This window comes from Copidosoma floridanum, unplaced genomic scaffold, assembly GCF_036245765.1.
Source record: "Copidosoma floridanum isolate Cflo_tuat_1 unplaced genomic scaffold, Cflo_Japanese_pri ptg000002l, whole genome shotgun sequence".
In the NCBI taxonomy this organism is placed as follows: domain Eukaryota; kingdom Metazoa; phylum Arthropoda; class Insecta; order Hymenoptera; family Encyrtidae; genus Copidosoma; species Copidosoma floridanum.
Window position 1 is genome coordinate 366,494 of NW_028321879.1, and position 19,494 is coordinate 385,987.

At 40.7% G+C, this 19,494-nt stretch overlaps 1 protein-coding gene across 1 annotated transcript; it reads left to right on the top strand.

Moving 5' to 3' along the window:
• Window positions 1-14,181: 14,181 nt before the first annotated feature.
• LOC149375945 (uncharacterized) lies at window positions 14,182-17,571 on the top strand. Its single transcript, XM_089595004.1, has 7 exons — window positions 14,182-14,216; window positions 14,366-15,369; window positions 15,443-15,997; window positions 16,070-16,279; window positions 16,427-16,861; window positions 16,912-17,070; window positions 17,126-17,571. Exons 1-7 carry the CDS (start codon window positions 14,182-14,184, stop codon window positions 17,569-17,571), a joined length of 2,844 nt encoding a protein of 947 aa, XP_089451130.1.
• The last annotated feature ends 1,923 nt before the right edge of the window (window positions 17,572-19,494 follow it).

Below are 19,494 nucleotides of genomic sequence, written 5' to 3' on the forward strand. Positions count from 1 at the left end.
TGTCTTCCGAATACGAATCGGCTGTCAAAGAGGTTTTGCCTGCGTCGCCACGTCAGTGTCAGGCCACTGTGAGATGGAGTGACTAGAGTGCGAGCATACCCTCAGCAGTTCGGGATCTTATTCCCGTAGTTGAGCAGGTTAACGGTTGGCATTTCGAAAAGCTGGTAGGGTTGGCTAAAATCTTGCACTCTGGTGAGGAAGTCAATCTTTAGCTTTTCGACTGGTATATTTTGGTATTTCTTCCTTCTTACAGGGCATCGCAGAGGCCTTGAAGGGATGGGAGGAGCACACCAGCTAACAAAAGGAGGGAACGACGTCGGGAATATGCTCGTGTGCAGAATATGTTTAAGAAACATATGACCCGGGCAGCAAGAGAGGTGTTGGATGGGACACCTTAGGTGCGGTCTCCTGGTAAAGAAGAAATGTCTGCATACAGGGAACCTATCCTCAGACAAGAGTCCGTACCGTTTCCTCCCTTATCAAGGCCGCATGAACGTAAAGATCTGGCGTACGTGTGGCACCCGATAACCTTCGAAGAGACCGTCACAGTATCAATCCTTCTGTCGTCGGCCCCAGGGATTGATGGCATGACCGTCCATGTATGGAGGGCTGCACCTGCATGCGTGAAAGCCCTCTTCAACAATATAGTGCTTGCTGCTGGAGCATTCCGAGCTGAAATGCTGGTGAGCAGAACCGTGTTTCTCCCTAAAAAAGCGGTGAGTGAACAACCTGCTGATTTTCGACCTATCGGTATAGCATCGGTAGCCGTCAGACATCTGCATAAGATCCTCGCCCACCAAATCAGGAGAGCAGGGATCATAGATGTGAGGCAGTGATGCCTTGATAACGGCTGTATAAAAAATATCACTGCAATCGCTGCACTGTTGGAGGACGCGCGGAGTCGACTTCGGGAACTTTATGTTGCCACGCTCGACTTTGCGAAGGCTTTCGACAGCGTAAGCCACCATGCTATCTTTGCCATACTGGGAGAGGCCGGCTCGCCTGCGAGTTTTAACACTTGTATAGCTCGCACATATGCTATCAGTGGCACGGTACTTAAAGTTGAGGATCAGTGGACACAAAAGATAGAGGTACGAAGAGGGGTTCAACAGGGCGACCCGTTATCCTCTCTGCTCTTCTGCCTGGTGGTCGACCGGGTGTTAAAGGCTTTGCCCGATGGAATCAGCTACGACATTGGTGAGTGCCAAGTTAACGCGTTGGCATACGCTGACGACTGCACGCTCGTTTCCTCGACCACAAGGGGTATGAGCCAGCTTCTCCTGATTGCTGAGGATAACGGGCTCGAGTGTGGCTCTCGTTAAATGAGTCTAAGTGCTTAGCTCTGTGAATAGTGCCCGCTGGCAAAACTAAGAAGTATAAGGTCCTGTACACTCCACGATTATATCTAGTAGATGGCTTGCCTATACATCAGCTCACTCCAACCACGGAGTGGCGCTATTTAGGAGTGGATTTCAGGCCTATTGGTCAGAAGCGGGCCAGCGCCACATTGACAAGTGAGCTGGATAGGATCATGAGAGCTCTTCTCAAACCACAACAGCGTCTTAAAATCTTACGCTGCTTTTTGATACCCTGATACTACCATAAGTTAGTATTGACTGGAGTAACTGTCGAGAATCTCAGGGCTCTCGACATTCAGGTAAGGCATACGGTTAGCAGATGGCTCTGATTTCCAGCAGATACGGCTGTTGGATACTTTCACACTCCCTTCTAAGATGGCGGTCTAAGAATCCCATCCTTTGCTACTACCGTGCCAGGTTTTCTATATTCAAGACTGAAAAGCATGGTAGACTCTTTTCTTCTCGCGGTAGGGGCTAACGTTCAAACCCCGTGGGTCCAAAAGCGTCTCACGTGGGCTGGAAGGGCTATCACCCGCGAGGGTGTTAGGCTAGATACAGTGGGGAAAAGAGCAAAGTGGTGGAGAGACCGCCTGTACAACTTGGTCGATAGTTGCGAGTTACGCGAGTGTCGGAAAGAAAATGTGTCTAATGGCTTGATCGATGCTGGGAGCTTGGGGGTGCCAGTGTGTGACTACGTCCAGTACTTTCATGTACGAATTGACTGTCTGCCAACGCTAATTAGCACATCGCGTGGTGTCCGAAGGGAATCGGTTGACGTAAAATGCCGAGCTAGATGTCAAGTAAATTAGACAGCTGCTCATGGCATCCAGGCATGTCACCGGATGCACGGTGGACGCTTTAAGCGTTACGATGCCGTATGTAAGGTGTTGTCAGCCACCCTTTGTGACAAGGGCTGGACAGTTGCTCAGGAGCCATCAATTGCTACAGCAATAGGTCGAAGAAAACTCGATATCGTGGCTGAGAAGAGTGGGCGGGTGTGTGTGGTTGACGTGCAGGTGGTAAGCGGAGCAACAGCTCTGGATGACGCGCACGAGAGAAAGAGTCGCTACTACGCTGGGAGTCCTGATGTAGTAAAGTACGTCAAAAAAGATTGTGATGTACAGATAGACTTCTCTTCGTGCACCCTCTTTTCGAGAGGTGTATGGTTGTCCGCCTCCGTAAACTTCCTGCTAGAAATGGGGCTCTCAAAGAGGCTCTGGGCTAGTATAACTACCAAAGTTTTCTAAGAGAGCCCCACCAATTGGGTCAGGTGGAACCAGATGACGGGACTTTACCATCGGCGGGATAAAGGACTTTCTTGTGCTGGGGTTGGGTAGTGCTGGTCAGGAGTTGGCATCTTTCCCGTACGCGACGTGATTCGCGCAATATAAGAAATTTTTTTTTGTACTACGAGTCGGGCTGGGGTTTTTTAGTGGGTAGGCGCGATTGGCTAGGTGGTCCGCTACATCTTGGACCGTTTGCGAATCTCACACTCCCCTTCTATATGGAAGGGGGAAGTATTTGGAAGATTTTTCCTTGACTGGTGAGTGGTATGAAAAAAAAAAAAAAAAAAAAATTGTCTCTTAACAGAGCACAACCGTATATATTTCCTTGCCAATAACCTTGCCATCGACTTAGGCTGGAGCGCGGGAAAAACAACATATTAGCGTACTCTGTTGATCTAGTCTAGATACGCCGTATCGGTTCTAGGGTGGGTAAGGGGTTAAAAATAGCCTATTAGCTGTTTGAAATCCTCCTACCAAGTCGGGATTGCTTGCCTCATAGTGGCATTGGTGGGAAACGCGGAGTGATCAAAAGTTATCTCCGTAGGCAAAAAGCACTCAGCGGGGCAATACTTGTACTTCAGGGGTATTGCCTTGAAAACTTAACTCTTCTGCTCAATCCCAGTGGTACTGGGTAACGAATGAGAAGTTAAGTACCGCTGATTTGTTGAAAGCAGAGCGATGTTCTGAAGTGGTGATGGTATCGAAAGAACTCGCGACCGTGACTCATCTAGGTAATTAGAGTAGTCTAATTGTAATGAGAAGCTAGGGTGGAGTGGGAGCCCTTCCAGGATGGCTCTAGTACCCACTTCGTTTGATGTCGGCCTCTAGTGGGCAGTCGCTGAGATGCGATTGGTTCAACAGGCAAGGGGTATCCATTCGTGTGCATACATCTTGCTACCGGTATTTAATTTGGGTGGCGAAATTCATTCATGTTATGCCTAATAACAGGGACTCCGTTATGCCGTCTCTCAGGGTAACAGCCTGAGACAATGATGAGTTGTAGAACCATCCGTTAAATCGTTGTACGCATTGAGGTGATCGCAATACCGGGGGTGCGTGATCCGTAGGACCATGTACTTTGTAACGGCTGAAGGCGCGGTGTGGTTGCCAAACGGGTGGGTAACATGGATGAGACGGGCGCACGATGCCAACGTGCTTGAGTTGAATGCAGCACAGCGCTCGTCACTATGACTCACGCAAGATTGTCTCCTTACAGAGCACAACCGAGGCCTTGAAGGGATCATCGCCTCGATAAGCAGAACGAGGGAGCGTTGTTGGAAATATGCCCGTATTCAGAATATGTTTAAGAAACATATGAGCCGGGCAGTGAGAGAGGTGATGGATGGTACGCCTAAGGTGAGGTCTCCTAGCTTAGCGGAAATGTCTGCATACTGGGAGCCCGTTCCTAGACAGGAGTCCGCACCGTTTCCTCCTCCACCAAGGCCAACAAACGCGAGGATCTGGCGTACGTGTGGCACCCGATAACCTGCGGAGAGACCGTCGCAATATTCATTCTTCTGTCGTCGGCCCCAGGGATCGATGGAGTGACCGTCCGCATGTGGAGAGTTGTACCTGCGCGCGTGAAAGCCCTCTTCTTCAATGTGGTGTTGGCCGCTGGAGCATTTCCAGCTAAGATGTTGGTAAGCAGAACGGTTTTTCTTTCTTAGAAGGCATTGAGCGAACAGCCTGCTGATCTTCGACCCATCAGCATAGCATCAGTAGCCATCAGACATCTACACAAGATTTTCGCCCACCCCATTAGGGAAGCGGGAATTGTAGATGTGAGATAGCGATGTCTCGATGATGGCCGCGCTGAAAACATCACGACACTAGCGACACTGTTAGAGGACGCACCCAGACGGCTTTGGGAACTCTATGTTGCCACACTCGACTTCGCCAAGGCCTTTGACAGTGTAAGCCACCATGCTATATCCGCGATCTTAGAGGAAGTCGGCCTGCCGGTGGGCTTTAACAGTTACATAGCCTGTACATATGCTATCAGTGGCACGGTTTTTGAGGTTAAGGATCTGCGGACGCAAAAGATAGAGGTGCACAGAGGGGTACGACAGGGCGACCCGTTGTCCTCTTTGCTCTTCTGCCTGGTAGCAGGGTTGGAAACAAATCCTGAGTTTTAGATTTAGAGGTTTTTAAAACTTTCAAAAACTTCTGAAAGTTTTGTTAATTTAGATGACTGCAAATGCTCTCCAATTAATTCTAAACTATTTTTTTTGCTTATAAAATACTAGCTGAGAGAATAAAGCCAGAGTGTAAAATTTTCAATATTATTCTGTTTATCAGCAACAAATTAGGTTACCGCATTATGATGCAAGAATATATTTTTATCCGTATCAATTGATATTATAACCTCTCGGGAATTCAACATAAATGTTAAGAAAAATAACTTTCTATCCTTACAGTTACTTATAAGCTATAATTAAATTTTTAATTCTTACGCAACATTGACATTTAAAAATAGAAGTAGCCATTTGAATTCAATTAAAAAAAAAGTAATAGATAATGTATAGCTGATAGTTTATGTGTTAATCAAATAAATTAATCGCTAGAGATATTAATTTATAGAATGTTTAACGGAAGACCAAAACATGGAGAATGGAGAGGGTTTAAAGAAGTTTATGATGCAAAAAAAAAAAAATAGTAGCAGCTCGCTGTCACATGTGCAATGGGACTCTTGCTGGACACTCGGGTAAAGCACCATCATCACATAGGTAAGCTTATACTAGCTTATTTTCTGAAATTGCTAATTCAAAGTTTAAAATTTATTGTCAATTTTAGCATGGATATTTTATTATATAGTTCGAAAAAGTCATATAAATGATTTGCAGTTTATAAGTCAAGTACTTTTTACATTGCTTTACTCTTACTGAAAATTGATAATATTTGCTATATAATGACATACACGCAGTAAATTATCATACAATAATTTATTTGTTTATTTAAATCCTTTATATTTGTTTCAGAATTGCATATCTTAGAAGACAAGAGATGATAGAAAACGAGAACTGTAGTCAAGCGAATGAAAATCATCCACAATGTAGTCCTCTAAGTAATTCATCATCATCTCCATTAGCTTGGGTGCCTCTGGCTAATGTGACTATGTTAATTACCCCTGCTCAAAAAAACGTTATTAATGGAATAAACACGAATGTTGTTAATGGGACTGTGATATCTGGCGTTGGTGTATTTCTAGAACAAAATTTATGGTCTCTCAGTGAATAGTAATATTCATGCAAAAATTCTAAACAAATATAATTATAAAGTTTTGTAATTACACCGAGCTTACAGTAATTTGTAAAATAATTTGTTACATAATATGTGTAAATGTATATTATTTACATAAAATATTTCAAGATTTCATAATCTTTAATTATTTACTGCAGCTCACTTATTTTTAGTCTTATAAGAATCATTAGTTTTTATGACTGAGAACATAAGTGTATAACTGATTACGATATATGATATAAAATTGATAAGGGTGTATTAGCTACATTTACTTGCTTAAAGATATAGTACAAATATACCTTGTACATATCCTATCAAATCTGTTTCAGTAGAAACTTTGTCAAAAACAGAGCTTCTATTATTTCTAATTGATAGTCTCATAAGATTTATTGTGAATTAAAGTACTGTCATCAATAAAAATAAATTACAGAAACACACAAGTTAAACGTTATTTCATAAATGTCAGATCGTACTATAAACAATCTAAAGAAAAAAAAAAACTGTAGCTCAATTCCAAATACTGTCAGTTCTTACAGTTTATGTTAATACATTAATTCTGCCCCTATAGATGTACGTTTAATAGTCGTTTGGTAAGCCTTACAGGGTGCCTAATTATTTTATGCAATTTCTAATACATTCTACTGTTCTCATCGACATCTCTGAACTCAAGAATATACCCTATCTATTATCATCAGGGGAAAGATCTCACCTGATGGTCGTAGATAGAGTATGTACAGAAATCAAAGAAGGTAATTTTCCTATGATGCTATACATTTTTGATTGCCCTGAAAAAAATATCAATGCTTTGTCAATGCTGAAATTAGTCATGAATGACACCGTTGATTATATGTTGATTCTATGCTTCAGGATCAATTTATCAAGGTTGATTAAGTGCTGAATCAACGTTGATTTACTATGGATCGGACAGCATAAAATTTATAAACTTTAGACTAATTTATTAGATCTGCAACTGCAATGTTAAAATAAGAAAAACATTATTTCGAAGTTAATTACTAGTATTTACTTAAATCAGTGCTGATTTGACGCTATAAATCAATGTACATTCAACAAGTCCCTTTCCCTAAATGATCCAGGGCATTTACTGGCCACTTGGTTGTTGACAAAAATAATTAAATGATAACACAAGCTCCTATTACCAGACCACCTGGGGCGTTTACTAGCCACTATATAATGAATTAAATAAATAGTAACAGAAGCATGTATCACCTTATGATCAAGGACGTTTGCTGGCCAGTTTGTTTTTACTAATAATAAACAAATGGTAACACATGCCCCTTTTACAAAATGGCCCAGGGTGTTTACTGGCTACTTTGTTATTAATATAACCAAATAAATAATAACACCAGCCCCTTTTACCAGATGACCAGGGACGTTTACTGGCCAGTTTATTATCAAGAAAATAAATACTTAATAACACAAGCACCTATCACCTGTTAACTCAGGGTGTTCAATGGCAACTTGAGAGTCATTATAAATAAATAGTAAATAATAAATGTCCCTTTCACCAGAAGACTCAGAGCGTTTACTGACTTCTTAACTATCAATAAAAACAAATTATTAATAACATAAGCTTCTTTCACCAGATGACCCAGGGCATTTACTGTCCACTTTGTTATCAATAAAAATAAATCAATAGTAACACGAGCCCCTTTCACCAAATAACCCGGGGCGTTCACAAGCAAGTTCATTATCAAGATAATACATAATTCATAAGAAGCCCTCATAATCGAATGACCCGAGGCATTTACGAGCCACTTTGTCTTTAATTAAAAAAAATGACTAATAACACCAGTGCCTGTCATATGGTAACCAAGGGTGCTCGTGGAATTCGCTAAGTGAGGTTGAAGTAAAATCGAAGAAACCTGCCATTAAATAAAATATACATATATAAATAAATTTCATACACAATTATTTAAAAAATAAATTCCAAGCTATTTAACCCAATAACCCAACGCACCCGTTAGCACTATCACGAGCTTTGATAATTATTAGAATGTATTATATAACGTAAGGGCCAATCACCGCACAACCCAGGGCGCTTAATAGTCCCTTTGTTGATTTATAAAATACAACAAGCGCTAATTTCCACATAAACCTGGGTGCTTTCTGGTCGTTTAATTTATGAATCGAATGAATAAAATATCGCAATCCCCAATCGCCAGACAATCCAGTGCGCTCACTAGTCGCTTTGTAATTTTAAAAAACACAACAAGCGCCAATCACCACATAACCTGGGGCGTTTAATGGTCGCTTTGTTAATTAATAAAATAAGCAAGCTCCAATCACCACACAACTAAGGAAGCTCAACGGTTCATCTGTTAATTAATACAATAAACAAGCGCCAATTATCTTACATCCCGAGGCACTTAATAGTCCCTTTAATTACTAAAAGAATAAACAAGCACCACTCATCGCACTACCCAGGTTGGTTACAGGTCGCTTTGTTAATTAATACAATAAACAAGCTCCAATCACCACACAACCCAAAGACCTTAATAGTCTATTTGTTAATTAATACAATAAGCAAGCGCCAATCACCACACAACCTGAGTTGCTTAACGGTCCCTTTGGTAATTGATAAAATAAACAAGCATTAATTATCGCACAACCTAGATTGCTTACTGGTCGCTTAATTAATTAATAAAATGAACAAGCTCCAATTATCGCACAACCCGGGGTGCTTAGTAGTCACTTTGGTAATTAATAAAATAAACATGCTTCAATCATCGCACCATCTGGGGTGCTTAATAGTCCTTTTGTTTATTAACAAAATAAACAAGCTTTAATTACCACAAAACCTGGGGCGCTTAATAGTACCTTTGTTTATTAATGAAATAAACAAGCTCCAAACATCGCACAATCCAGGGTGCTTACTGGTCGCTTTGGTAATCAATAAAATAAACATACTCCAACCATGACATAACCCGAGTCGCTCATTAGCCCCTTTGTTAATTAATAAAGTAAACAAGCGACAATCACCACAAAATTAGAGGCGCTTAATGATTATTGTCATAATCAACAAATAAACAACAACACAAGCGCCAATCACCACACAACCTGGGGCACTTAATGATTCCTTCGTTAATTAATAAACCAAACAAGTGCCAATCATCAGACTACCCGGGGTACTGAATGGTTATTGTAATTATTAATAAATTACAATGAACAACTACAAAAGCGCCAATTACCGCACAACTCGGGGCCCTTAATGGTCATTGTGATAATTAATAAATTACAGTAAACAATAACACAAGCGCCAATAACTACACAACCCAGAGCGTTTTTTTGTCGCTTTATTCATTAATCAAACTAATAAATTAACGCAAGCACTATCCACTGCACAACCCAGGATGCTTACTAGTTGCTTTACTTGTTTAATAAATAAATAAAGCAACACCAGTGACAATCACCACACAACCCGGGGTGTTTACTCATCATTGTGATAATCAACAAATTACAACTTTAATAACGCAAGCGCCAATCATTACACAACCCTGGTTGCTTGCTGGTTGCTTTATGAATTCGATTAATAATTTATGTAACCAGAAAGCGCCCTGGATTGTGAGGTGATTGGTGACTTTGTTATTTTATTAATCAACACCGTGATTAGAAAGCGCCCCGGTTTGTATGGTGATTGTCGCTTGCGTTATTTTATTTATTTGATTTGTAAAAAAAGCAACTTAATAGTTTAATAACGCCCTGGGTTGTGCGGTGATTGGCGCTTTTGTTGTTCTATTAATTAACAAATCGACCAGAAAGTGCCCTGGTTTGTTTGGTGATTGTTGATTGCATTATTTAATTTTTTTGATTATTAAATAAAGTGATCAGACAGTGCGCCAAGTTGTGTGGTGATTGGTGCTTGCATTATTTTTTTTATTTGATTAATAAATAAAGCGACCAGTAAGCACCCTGGGTTTGGTGGTAATCATGCCTGCATTCTTTAATGTATTTTATTAATCATTTAAGCTTGTGAGACTACTAATAGGCACGTTGGGTTATTGGGTTGTTACATTCCGAGTGGATATGAACTATATTATAACTTAAAGCTGTCGGTCCATTAAATTCAGATAAGACGTATTGTGAATGTAAAGCAAGCTCATATGATAAGAGGAGCTCGTACGTCGCTTATGTGTGTGCGTGTGTGTATGAGCTTGAAGGTGAATGCTTCATGATATGTTGACATAGAATACGGCCAGCCTCGTTGTAAGAATACATATATGTATGAATGTATAGTTACTTGCTCATTAATTGTTTAATTCTGGTAATGTGTACTAATTTAAAATTTGTAATTCACACGTTACTTAATTATATGCAAAATTGATTGTAAAATCCCCAGAAGAATTAATTTCAAAATTTTTAAGGTTACTGTCACAACTAAACTTGTATTTGGTGCTTTTATATTGCTGATGTAAGCTTTCATCATTATAAATCCAAAAAAATCAATCGCACTTGTCAGAAAAATGCGATTAGTACTGTTGTATTGTTATTTCTTAATATGTGAAATTATAACATGCAACATTAGCGTGACAGCTTCTATTTTGCTGTCAACTTAGTTTGCAAGAACATCGCTCATTGGTTGACCTAATTCAACCAAAGGCCACTTTTACTCGCTCTGATGCTATAAAAACGCACCATTAAGAGGAAAAATCGTTCTATTTATGTCTGTCACCTGTCCTCTAAGGTTTTAGTCAACTCTTGACTGTCGCGACTCGTGAGTACCTTATACACGTAAGGCATAACGTGTTGGCTGAGGCTACTTGAGTGCGTATCGAGAACATGAAGTATCAGACTACGCTAAGGAGCTGGGTACAGTAAAGGAAGCCCACTGAAAGTGGTTTCAGCGATAGCAGAGAATGCAGAAATCCTAACATCTTAGTGGTCACGAACTCATTTGTGTAGTTTAAGGAAACACTGGAAGTTACTGCACGAAGCATTAGGGAACTCTGAAGCAGCAGTAACAACAATCAGTGATAGATGTAAGTTAATTATCAGTCATAAAATAAACGCCTAACCTTCTCAAAGTGACCCAAGTAAATTGTATTTAAAAGACCAAATTATTATTAAATTGCTTTCATAAAGGAATACACTAATTGAAATTACCCATATTATTTAAATAAAGATTATTATTCATTAAAAAAAATTAAATAAAGCTCACGAGCTGAATACTAAGAGACCCACGAACTACACTTAAAGAAAATAGTTAAGACCATACTCTAAACAATTCCGATCATAACAGGGTTTAATAGCTTGACATTTTTTTATTAAGTTATTGTGTATAAAATTATGGCGAGTTATCTGGGGTTCTGCGTCTTGCTCCATATAGTCAATTTCAATTTCCCGCAAGTTTGACAAACATTTCTGGCAAAATACTAGCAGATGTCTAGCCAGAGCTCAATCTGCTCTAGCAATTTGGGGTTTTATGGCTATTCTTTTACCGGACCTGCTGCTGCTATCAGAGTAGATTACACTACAGCAGCAAGCCAGGGAGAACAACCCTAAATTCAGGCAGCCACAACAGCCTCCTCAGTGGTTCGTAGCAACGGCATATCCACAGAGAAGAAATTCTTCAGGCTCACTTTCCCAACTACCAACGAGCGGTTGGTTATCTGGATTATCTGGTTGGTTATCTGGTTATATGGATATTATTCTGAAAACAAGATATTCTTTGGTCAGTGCTGTACCTTCCTTTAGCACAGTCTCCGTCCACGCAGATACTCTAAGGACTAGAGTGAAGCTACCCAGACAGCCAGCAGAAATCAGCAGTCATCAAGAATATTTATAAAAAATAGCTAAAAGTATTACTACTGGTCCTTTTCAGAGCCATTATAAGTATTTACGTTATAATATAAAAGCGTATCACTTGGTCACTTAAGGCACTCAGTCCCTTTTATGAATGATGATTTAAGTAATGCTTGTTTTTATAAGTGCCTTTTACTACGTCACTTAGAGGTTTACTACTTAATCAGTGCTTGAATAAGAATCTAAGTGGCCAATAAGCGTTCCAGATTATTGAGTTAATAATACTCACATTATAAATCAATTATTTCATTAATAATAAAAAAGACCAGTAAAGGTCTCAGGTTACCTAGCAAAAGGTTCTGGTATTGATTATTCATTCTGTTAATAATAAACAGGCTAGTAAATAATAAACTTAAAAATAAAATTCTTGGGTCATGTGGTAAAAGGGACTTGTGTTATTATTAATATATTTTCAATTATGAAAAAGTAACCAGTTAACGCCCCTGTTTTTGGTTATCATGTAGTCATCTGGTAAAAAAGGTTTGTGTTTTTTATTTATTTTGATTAATAACAAAATAGCAAGTAAACGCCCCAACTAATATGGTGAAAGGAATTTGTGTTATTTCATATTTATTTTAAATTATTATCAAGTGGTCAGTAAAAGCTACGATTTATTAAGCGATAGGTGCTCGTTTTATCAAGTATTTATTCTTTTGATAACAAACTTGCTAGTAAACGCCCCAAGTAATCTTGTGATAGGTGCTCGAATTATTTTTGATTTATTTTTATTAATAATTAAGGAGTCAGTAAACGCTCTGGATTAACTGACGATAGATGCTTGTGTTGTTTAATAGTTATTTTTATTAATAATAAAGTGGCCAGTAAACACACTGGCTTACTAGGTGATCGGTGCTTGTGTTATTTAAAATTTATTTTCAACAATTATTAAGTGGTCAGTAAAGGTCCTGGGTCATTAGGTGATGGGTGCTTGAGTACCCATTAAGTGTATATAATTTCTGAGTGTGAACATTACAAAAAAATTTATTACAGCTGCAGAAATTTGTGCAAATCGCTTAATGGTAATGGTGGCTAGGCTTTGGAACCAACTTTTTGGTAGCCAAGCATTGGTACATTTACCTCGTGGCGATTAACATGTCTTCTGTGGCTACTAATACAAGAAAATACACTCAATTATATACTTACAATTATATAATTTATATGATACACACGTAGGTGAACAAGTAAATCCAAAAGCTCTCGACTGTGGCAGAAAACCGAAGACGTGACGATCATAGTACTATCACACAGAGGAAGAAAAAGCACGTTCTTCGTTGAAGAGTTCTTAGAGACCACTATCTTCCACCGATTTTAATAATTTTTTTTTTTTATATCAAGTTAAAATCATTTGTAAGATGTCTGTGGCACCCGAATTTCAATTTACGATCCCAAATTTTTCAAGCTAACCTCAAAAGTCAAAAAATCGTAATATTTGCCGATTCAATCAAAAATCATTTATTAGATGGCCTATCAAGCAATACAATTAAAAACTATTATAGATATGGTACACATTATGTTTAATTGTATCATTAAAATATTGAAAAAGAACTAATCCATGTTCAAAAGTTCTCAAATTCGCGCAACAATCGTTATGCGAGGGTTATTGGGGTTGATGAGTTATAATCTACTTTTATAATTTGCAAATTCAAAACGGCTGATTCAGTAAAGTGGAAGAAAATTGAAAAATTCCTCTAATCTTGGGTTAAGTTCTTAATGGAGGATTTTTAAGATGGTTGACAACGAATATTTTATTACTATGCTTGAAGTACAAGAATGTTAAACTGATTTTACCAAACACAATAGATTTTTCAATTGATTCTTGGATAAGTTACAAGAAACTTCGTGGAAATATTTATTAAGGTTTTTCCAGGATCAATGACTTTAAACAGTTAGTTATTATTTGGAAATAACTCATGTAGTATCATAACGTACCCAAGGTGCAATGATTATTGGTTTACTTCTGGTTTATATGTGGGAAAAAGTACTTTGTCTCTTGCTCTTAGGTGTATGAATATGTGGCAACTCAGCAGTGCTCACCAGCCGCACACTCAAGGTGCAAGCAGTAGCTGATACCTCGTGTCCTCTTCTAACTGCAAGGAAACCCAAGCCAATCCAACCCTACCGTTTGTCGCCTCAGCTGCGGGAGATAGAAGGAGATAGAGCAGCAGCAGCAAGGCACCATTCACGTACAACAGTTAGTTTTTCTTTCCTGCCTACGCCGTCTCCGGAGACGGACGTTGCGCCTTTAAAAGCCTTGTATTAAATAAAGTTTTGTTTTTACTGTTTGCCGAGAGTCTCTTTTCGCGACCCAGTGCTCCTCTTCATGTTCCTGGACACAGAGGCACCTCATTACTCTCCGGAGCCTCACCCAATTTTCATCCCCCATGGTGGTGACTCCGATCAAGTGAAAATTAGGGGACTGAAGATTAAGTGAGTGTGTGCTGTACAAAAAAAAATAAGGCTTAACACGAGGCAAGCACATGTTGTCGAATAAGGCGGCCATCTTGGGCCTGACGTAAGCCATGCACCCCTCTCAAAAGGACGCGGCCGCGCAGGTGGCAGTGGAGACACACAGACGAGAACCTCGCTGCAACTTCAAGGTATTCCTGGCACGTCCTTCGAGGATAGTACCGCAATTTTTAACTCCACGCGTTCGCTCTACAGATCTGAAACCACCCCCACGTCCGGCCAACCACCGACATTTTTGCCTTCGCTCTCGCTGCCCGAGGCAACAGGGCCCCCGCCCCCCAAAAATAATGAACCATCGGCACCTGCACCCAACACCTCGCATGACACAAACTCGTCTACCGAATACGACGAGTCAAAAACGCGCCCAAGCAACGAAAGTACATCACCAGAAAAAGTCATGGCAGCAACAAAATGTGATCTACCACGATTTTGGCGCAACGCCCCAAGGCCATGGTTCACTCAAGCACAGTGTTTGATGGCTTCAAGCAACGTCTCGGATGATAACGCGAAATTCAACCTCCTCGTCAGCGCACTTGACCAGATGACAGCCACGGAGGTTATAGACATTATTAACCCCCCACCGGATGATCAAAAGTACAAGACGCTCAAAGACGCCATTTTGTCACGCACCACGGACTCCGCTGAAAAAATGCTCCATCAACTGCTCTCAGGTATTTCTCTCGGTGATTATAAACTCTCAGCACTGTGGCGAAAAATGAAAAACCTCGCGGGTAATAAAGTAACCGATGAGATCCTGAAAGTCAAATGGCTAGACTCGCTTCCACAAGCCGCTGCCATGCTTCTAAGCATCCTCAAAACAGCGTCAATGGACGAGCTTGCCAAGGCAGCCGACATGCTTGTGAAAACTGGAGACACGGTCATGGCTATCTCCAAGTCGCCTTACACCCCGCCCAACACGAACAACTCGGACCTGCTTCAAGAAATTGCAGCGCTCAGAGCAGCTGTTTCCCAGCTAACGGTTCAACAAACCCAGGCACCACCTGCCCAAGGCCAACAGCGAGGCCGAAACCATGACCGCTCAACGTCTGGCAACCGTCGAGGCCACTCAGCCCCCCCTCAGTCATCCCAGGTATTTGCTCGTACCACCGAAGATTCGGTGCCAAAGCAGAGCGCTGCACCACCCCGTGCAATTTTATTCCACCAACACAGGAAAACCAATTGGCCCGCCTCCGGTTCAGGCAACAGAGGCCCAAACGGGTTCCACCACACGCCTGCATATTTTTTATTCTCGTTTACGCATACAATTTTTAGTCGACTCCAGCTCCTCGGTCTCTCTGCTGCCCAAGGCTCTGTCCAGGCGACCAGAAGTCCAACAACCCCTCGTGCTGTATGCTGCCAATCACGCACCCATCTCGACGTACGGCAAAGTGCACCTTACTCTTAACCTTAGCCTGTGGCGAGATCTACAACGCGACTTCATATTGGCTGACGTGTCTACAGCAATCCTAGGCGCTGACTTTCTGGCCCGGCATGGCCTCCTGCTAGACTGCAAGCAACGGAAGCTTGTCGACCCATACACTAACCTGACCACTAACTGCTCTGCCAAAACGACGGATCTACATTCAGTCTCCGCTCTTGAAACTCCAACGGACGACCCCCTGGCCCTGCACTACGCAGCTCTGCTCACCGAGTTCGCCGATCTCTTTGACGCTTCAAGCAGCCCAGTGCAGTTTTCCAACCTGCCAGTGAAATACACTATCGTCACTACCGGCCCACCAGTCACCGAACGTCCCAGGAGACTAACAGGTGAGCGCCTGGCAGCAGCCCAAAAAGTTTTCAATGAACTGTTGGACAAGGGCATCATTCGTCCGTCCAACAGCCAATGGGCCCGCCCTCTTTAGCTAGTTCGCAAAAAGGATGGCTTCTTCCGTGTAACAGGCGACTACCGCAGACTAAACTTGCAGACCATACCAGATATGTATCCTTTGTCTATTATACAGGACTTGCGACAGGAAAGTCCAGGCAAAGTGCTCTCAACGGTCGACCTACAAAAAGCTTTTTATCAAATACCAGTATCCGAGGCCGACATCGAAAAAACTGCAGTAACAACGCCATTTGGCCTATTCGAGTTCTTGGGCACTTCACTAGGTATGGGGAACTCAGCCCAGTCAATGCAACGATTAATCGACCACATTCTGCGCAAACTGCCATTCACCAAGGCATATATCGATGATATTTTCGTCGCTTCCTTTTCACATGAGGAACATCTAGGCCACCTTTGGCAACTTTTCACAGCTCTTAGAGATGCCCAACTTAAGGTCAACCGAGAAAAGTGCACCGTCGGAAATCCGCAAGTTCTCTACCTGGGTTTTCGAGTCTCTGAAGACGGTTTTCAGCCTCCAGATACCAAGGTCACGGCAATCAGAAACTTTCCCAAGCCAACTGATGCCGCAGAGCTTTGCCAGTTTCTGGAAATGCTCAACTGTTATAGGCCATGCATTCCACATGCCGCTGACTTACAAGCACCGTTCCACGAATTGCTTAAAGGCCGTACTGAGAAGAAGAAACTTTCCTGGACAGCTGCAGCAGAACAAGCCATTCAATCCTGCAAGGACTCCATCGTTAAAGCAACCTGCAACACCTTCCTGCGTCCAGGTGCACCCCTAGCCCTAGGGACCAACGCTTCAAATCTGGCCATCGGTGCAGCACTAGAACAACAAGAAGAAAACGGTGCATGGCAACCACTAGGTTTCTTCTCAAGAAAATTGGACCTGACGCAGCGCCTCTACAGCACCTTCGATCGCAAACTGCTGGCAATCAGCGCTGCCATAAAGCATTTTTAAAGAATCCTAGAAGGCCGCACGTTCACTGCGTTCACGGATCACCGCCCACTGATTTTTGCACACCAGTAACGCTCCGACAAAGCCACGCCAAGACAAGTTCGCTGCTTTGAACTCATCTTCTGGTTTAACGCCGTATTAATACATGCTCGAGGCCAGGACAACGTCGTCGCAGATGCACTGTTTCGTGCATGCTTGCCCGAGAACGACCCCCTGCAACCCACTGCTGTGTCCAGTTCTGATCCCGAGACTGTAGTCAATGACAACACAGGCACCGAGCCAGCTGCTGTCACTGCATCAATCTCACTGCCCTGCCACCTCAGTCTGGAGACCATCACAGCAGCACAAGCCACCGATATCGAACTGCCAAGTCTGCATACAGACTCCAGTCTACAACTGCAGCAGCTCATCATTGACGGACACTTCCTCTGGTGCGATGTAGCCTACAACATAGTCAGACCCTACCTGCCTGCAGGACTTCGCCGCATGGCCTTTAAGGTAATACACAACTTATCTCACCCAGGAATCAAGACCACCGCCCGTACTATCACACAGAAGTACGTTAGGCCAGGAGTGCGCAAGGATGTTTCTGCTTGGTGAAGGACCTGCGTACTCTGCCAAACTTCTAAAGTCAGCCGTCACAACAGATCTGCCCTCAGTCAATTCACAGAACTGGACAACAGGTTTGAGCACGACCACATTAACCTTGCCCAAAGCCTTGTATTGAATAAGGTTTTGTTTTTACTTTCTGCCGAGAGTCTCCCTTCGCGACCCAGTGCTCCTCTTCTTGTTCCTGGACATGGAGGCACCTCATTTCTCTCCGGAACCTCACCCAATCTTTATCCTCCATAAATATATCGTGGGTGTTCGTATGTTAAGTAAATCGTGTAAATATCATCGTAATTTTATTAAGTTGAGAGTACTAGAATTTTTAAAAGTATGCGCATATTATGTGTTGATAACAAAAAGTAGCCTTTTTTAATTACTTAGATAAACTTCATTGTTACTACATTAAAATGTACTGTACTAAAAAAAGTGGCAGTAAATTATATTCTTATTTAAACTAATAAGTGTCTGGAAGATTCCTTTTTGATAACAGTTACAGCAATGTAAAACTTACGAGACTTTGATCAAAATGGTAGTTACTCTGAGCTTAAATAGTCAATCACACTAAAAAATAAAGATCACTAAACAATTCCATAAAAAACCCCTTCAAAAAAGCTTGTCAGAAAATAACTAGAAAAATTCAGAAAATAAACATTCTAATACATCCTGGTTACAGAGCAATAGATTATAGTCAGCTGATTATTACCTTAGATTTTGGCATAAAATTAATCTGATATGTACCCGATTTTCGCATGGTTATCTCCTGTTACTCAGCTAATTATCACCTAACGATATTTCTATGATGATTATCTTATGATAGTAATGTAATTATCAAATAGAAATCAGGTTAATACCAGATAGGCTTTCTTCTAATGGAATCACACAAAGCTAACCAATATTCTATACATTAATATCCACCAATATACAGAATTAGAGAAATTTGTTAATTTTCGTCCATTATATTGGTCCATCAATTTTAGTTATCTAGTATTTGCAAACTTTAATAGCAGATTATTGAAAAGCAATCCCAGAAACCTCCGAGTGAACTATTTATTCCAGGATTTGAAAACTTTTTGAAATTTGGTCCACCACATTGGATCTGTAATCTTGGATTAATTTTTTTTAAATATGGCAATGATATAATTATACATAATATGTCCTACATCTATGATATTTTGCAATTTTAGTGCTTGACAGGTCACCTAATGAATTATATTTATGTTGGAATCAGTAAGTATCACTATTTTTCGACTTGTGAGGTTATTAGATAAAAAAATTTTGAATCGGAAATTAAAATTCAGCGTGCACAGATATCTTACAAATCATTTCACTTTGGAATTAAGTTAAAATTCTTCAAATTGGTGGAAAATTGTGATCTCTAGAAACTTTTGAACGAAAAAAGTGCTTTTTCCACCAATGTGCGCCGACGAAACTAACGCCCTACAGCCAGAGTTAACGCGTACACAGCGGAAAATTTAAGTATACTAAAAGTAAATATTTAAATCTCAAGCTATTTAACCCAATAACTATGTATCCCAAATATATTCAACCCCATAAAATTTAAAATATACATTCAATCCATAAATAAGTAAATTAAACATTCTCAAAAAGTTGCTAGGCCTTTTGAATGGAAATGCAAATCACTTGAATGATATTAATAATATAAACAACAATAACCAAGGAATCCAAATAGCTTAATGGTCAATTTATTTTCCAATAAAAGTATTATAAATAACTACATTCCCCATCACTAGGTAACTGGGGGAAATTACTGGCCACTTTACTGATTAATAAAACATTAAATAAAAATAAAAGCGCCTATCACCAAATAACCCAGGGCGCTAACTGGCCACTTTTTAAATTAAATGTATAAAAATTAATAATAAAAGCGCCCATCACTAGATGATCCAAGGCATT

Coding starts and splice junctions, on each gene's coding strand:
- LOC149375945 (XM_089595004.1), top strand. CDS start 14,182: ATGTTGTCGAATAAGGCGGCCATCTTGGGCCTGAC. Junction 15,998..16,069: donor GTTGGACAAGGGCATCATTC/GTCCGTCCAACA, acceptor TCCGTGTAACAG/GCGACTACCGCAGACTAAAC. Junction 16,862..16,911: donor AGAACAACAAGAAGAAAACG/GTGCATGGCAAC, acceptor GACCTGACGCAG/CGCCTCTACAGCACCTTCGA.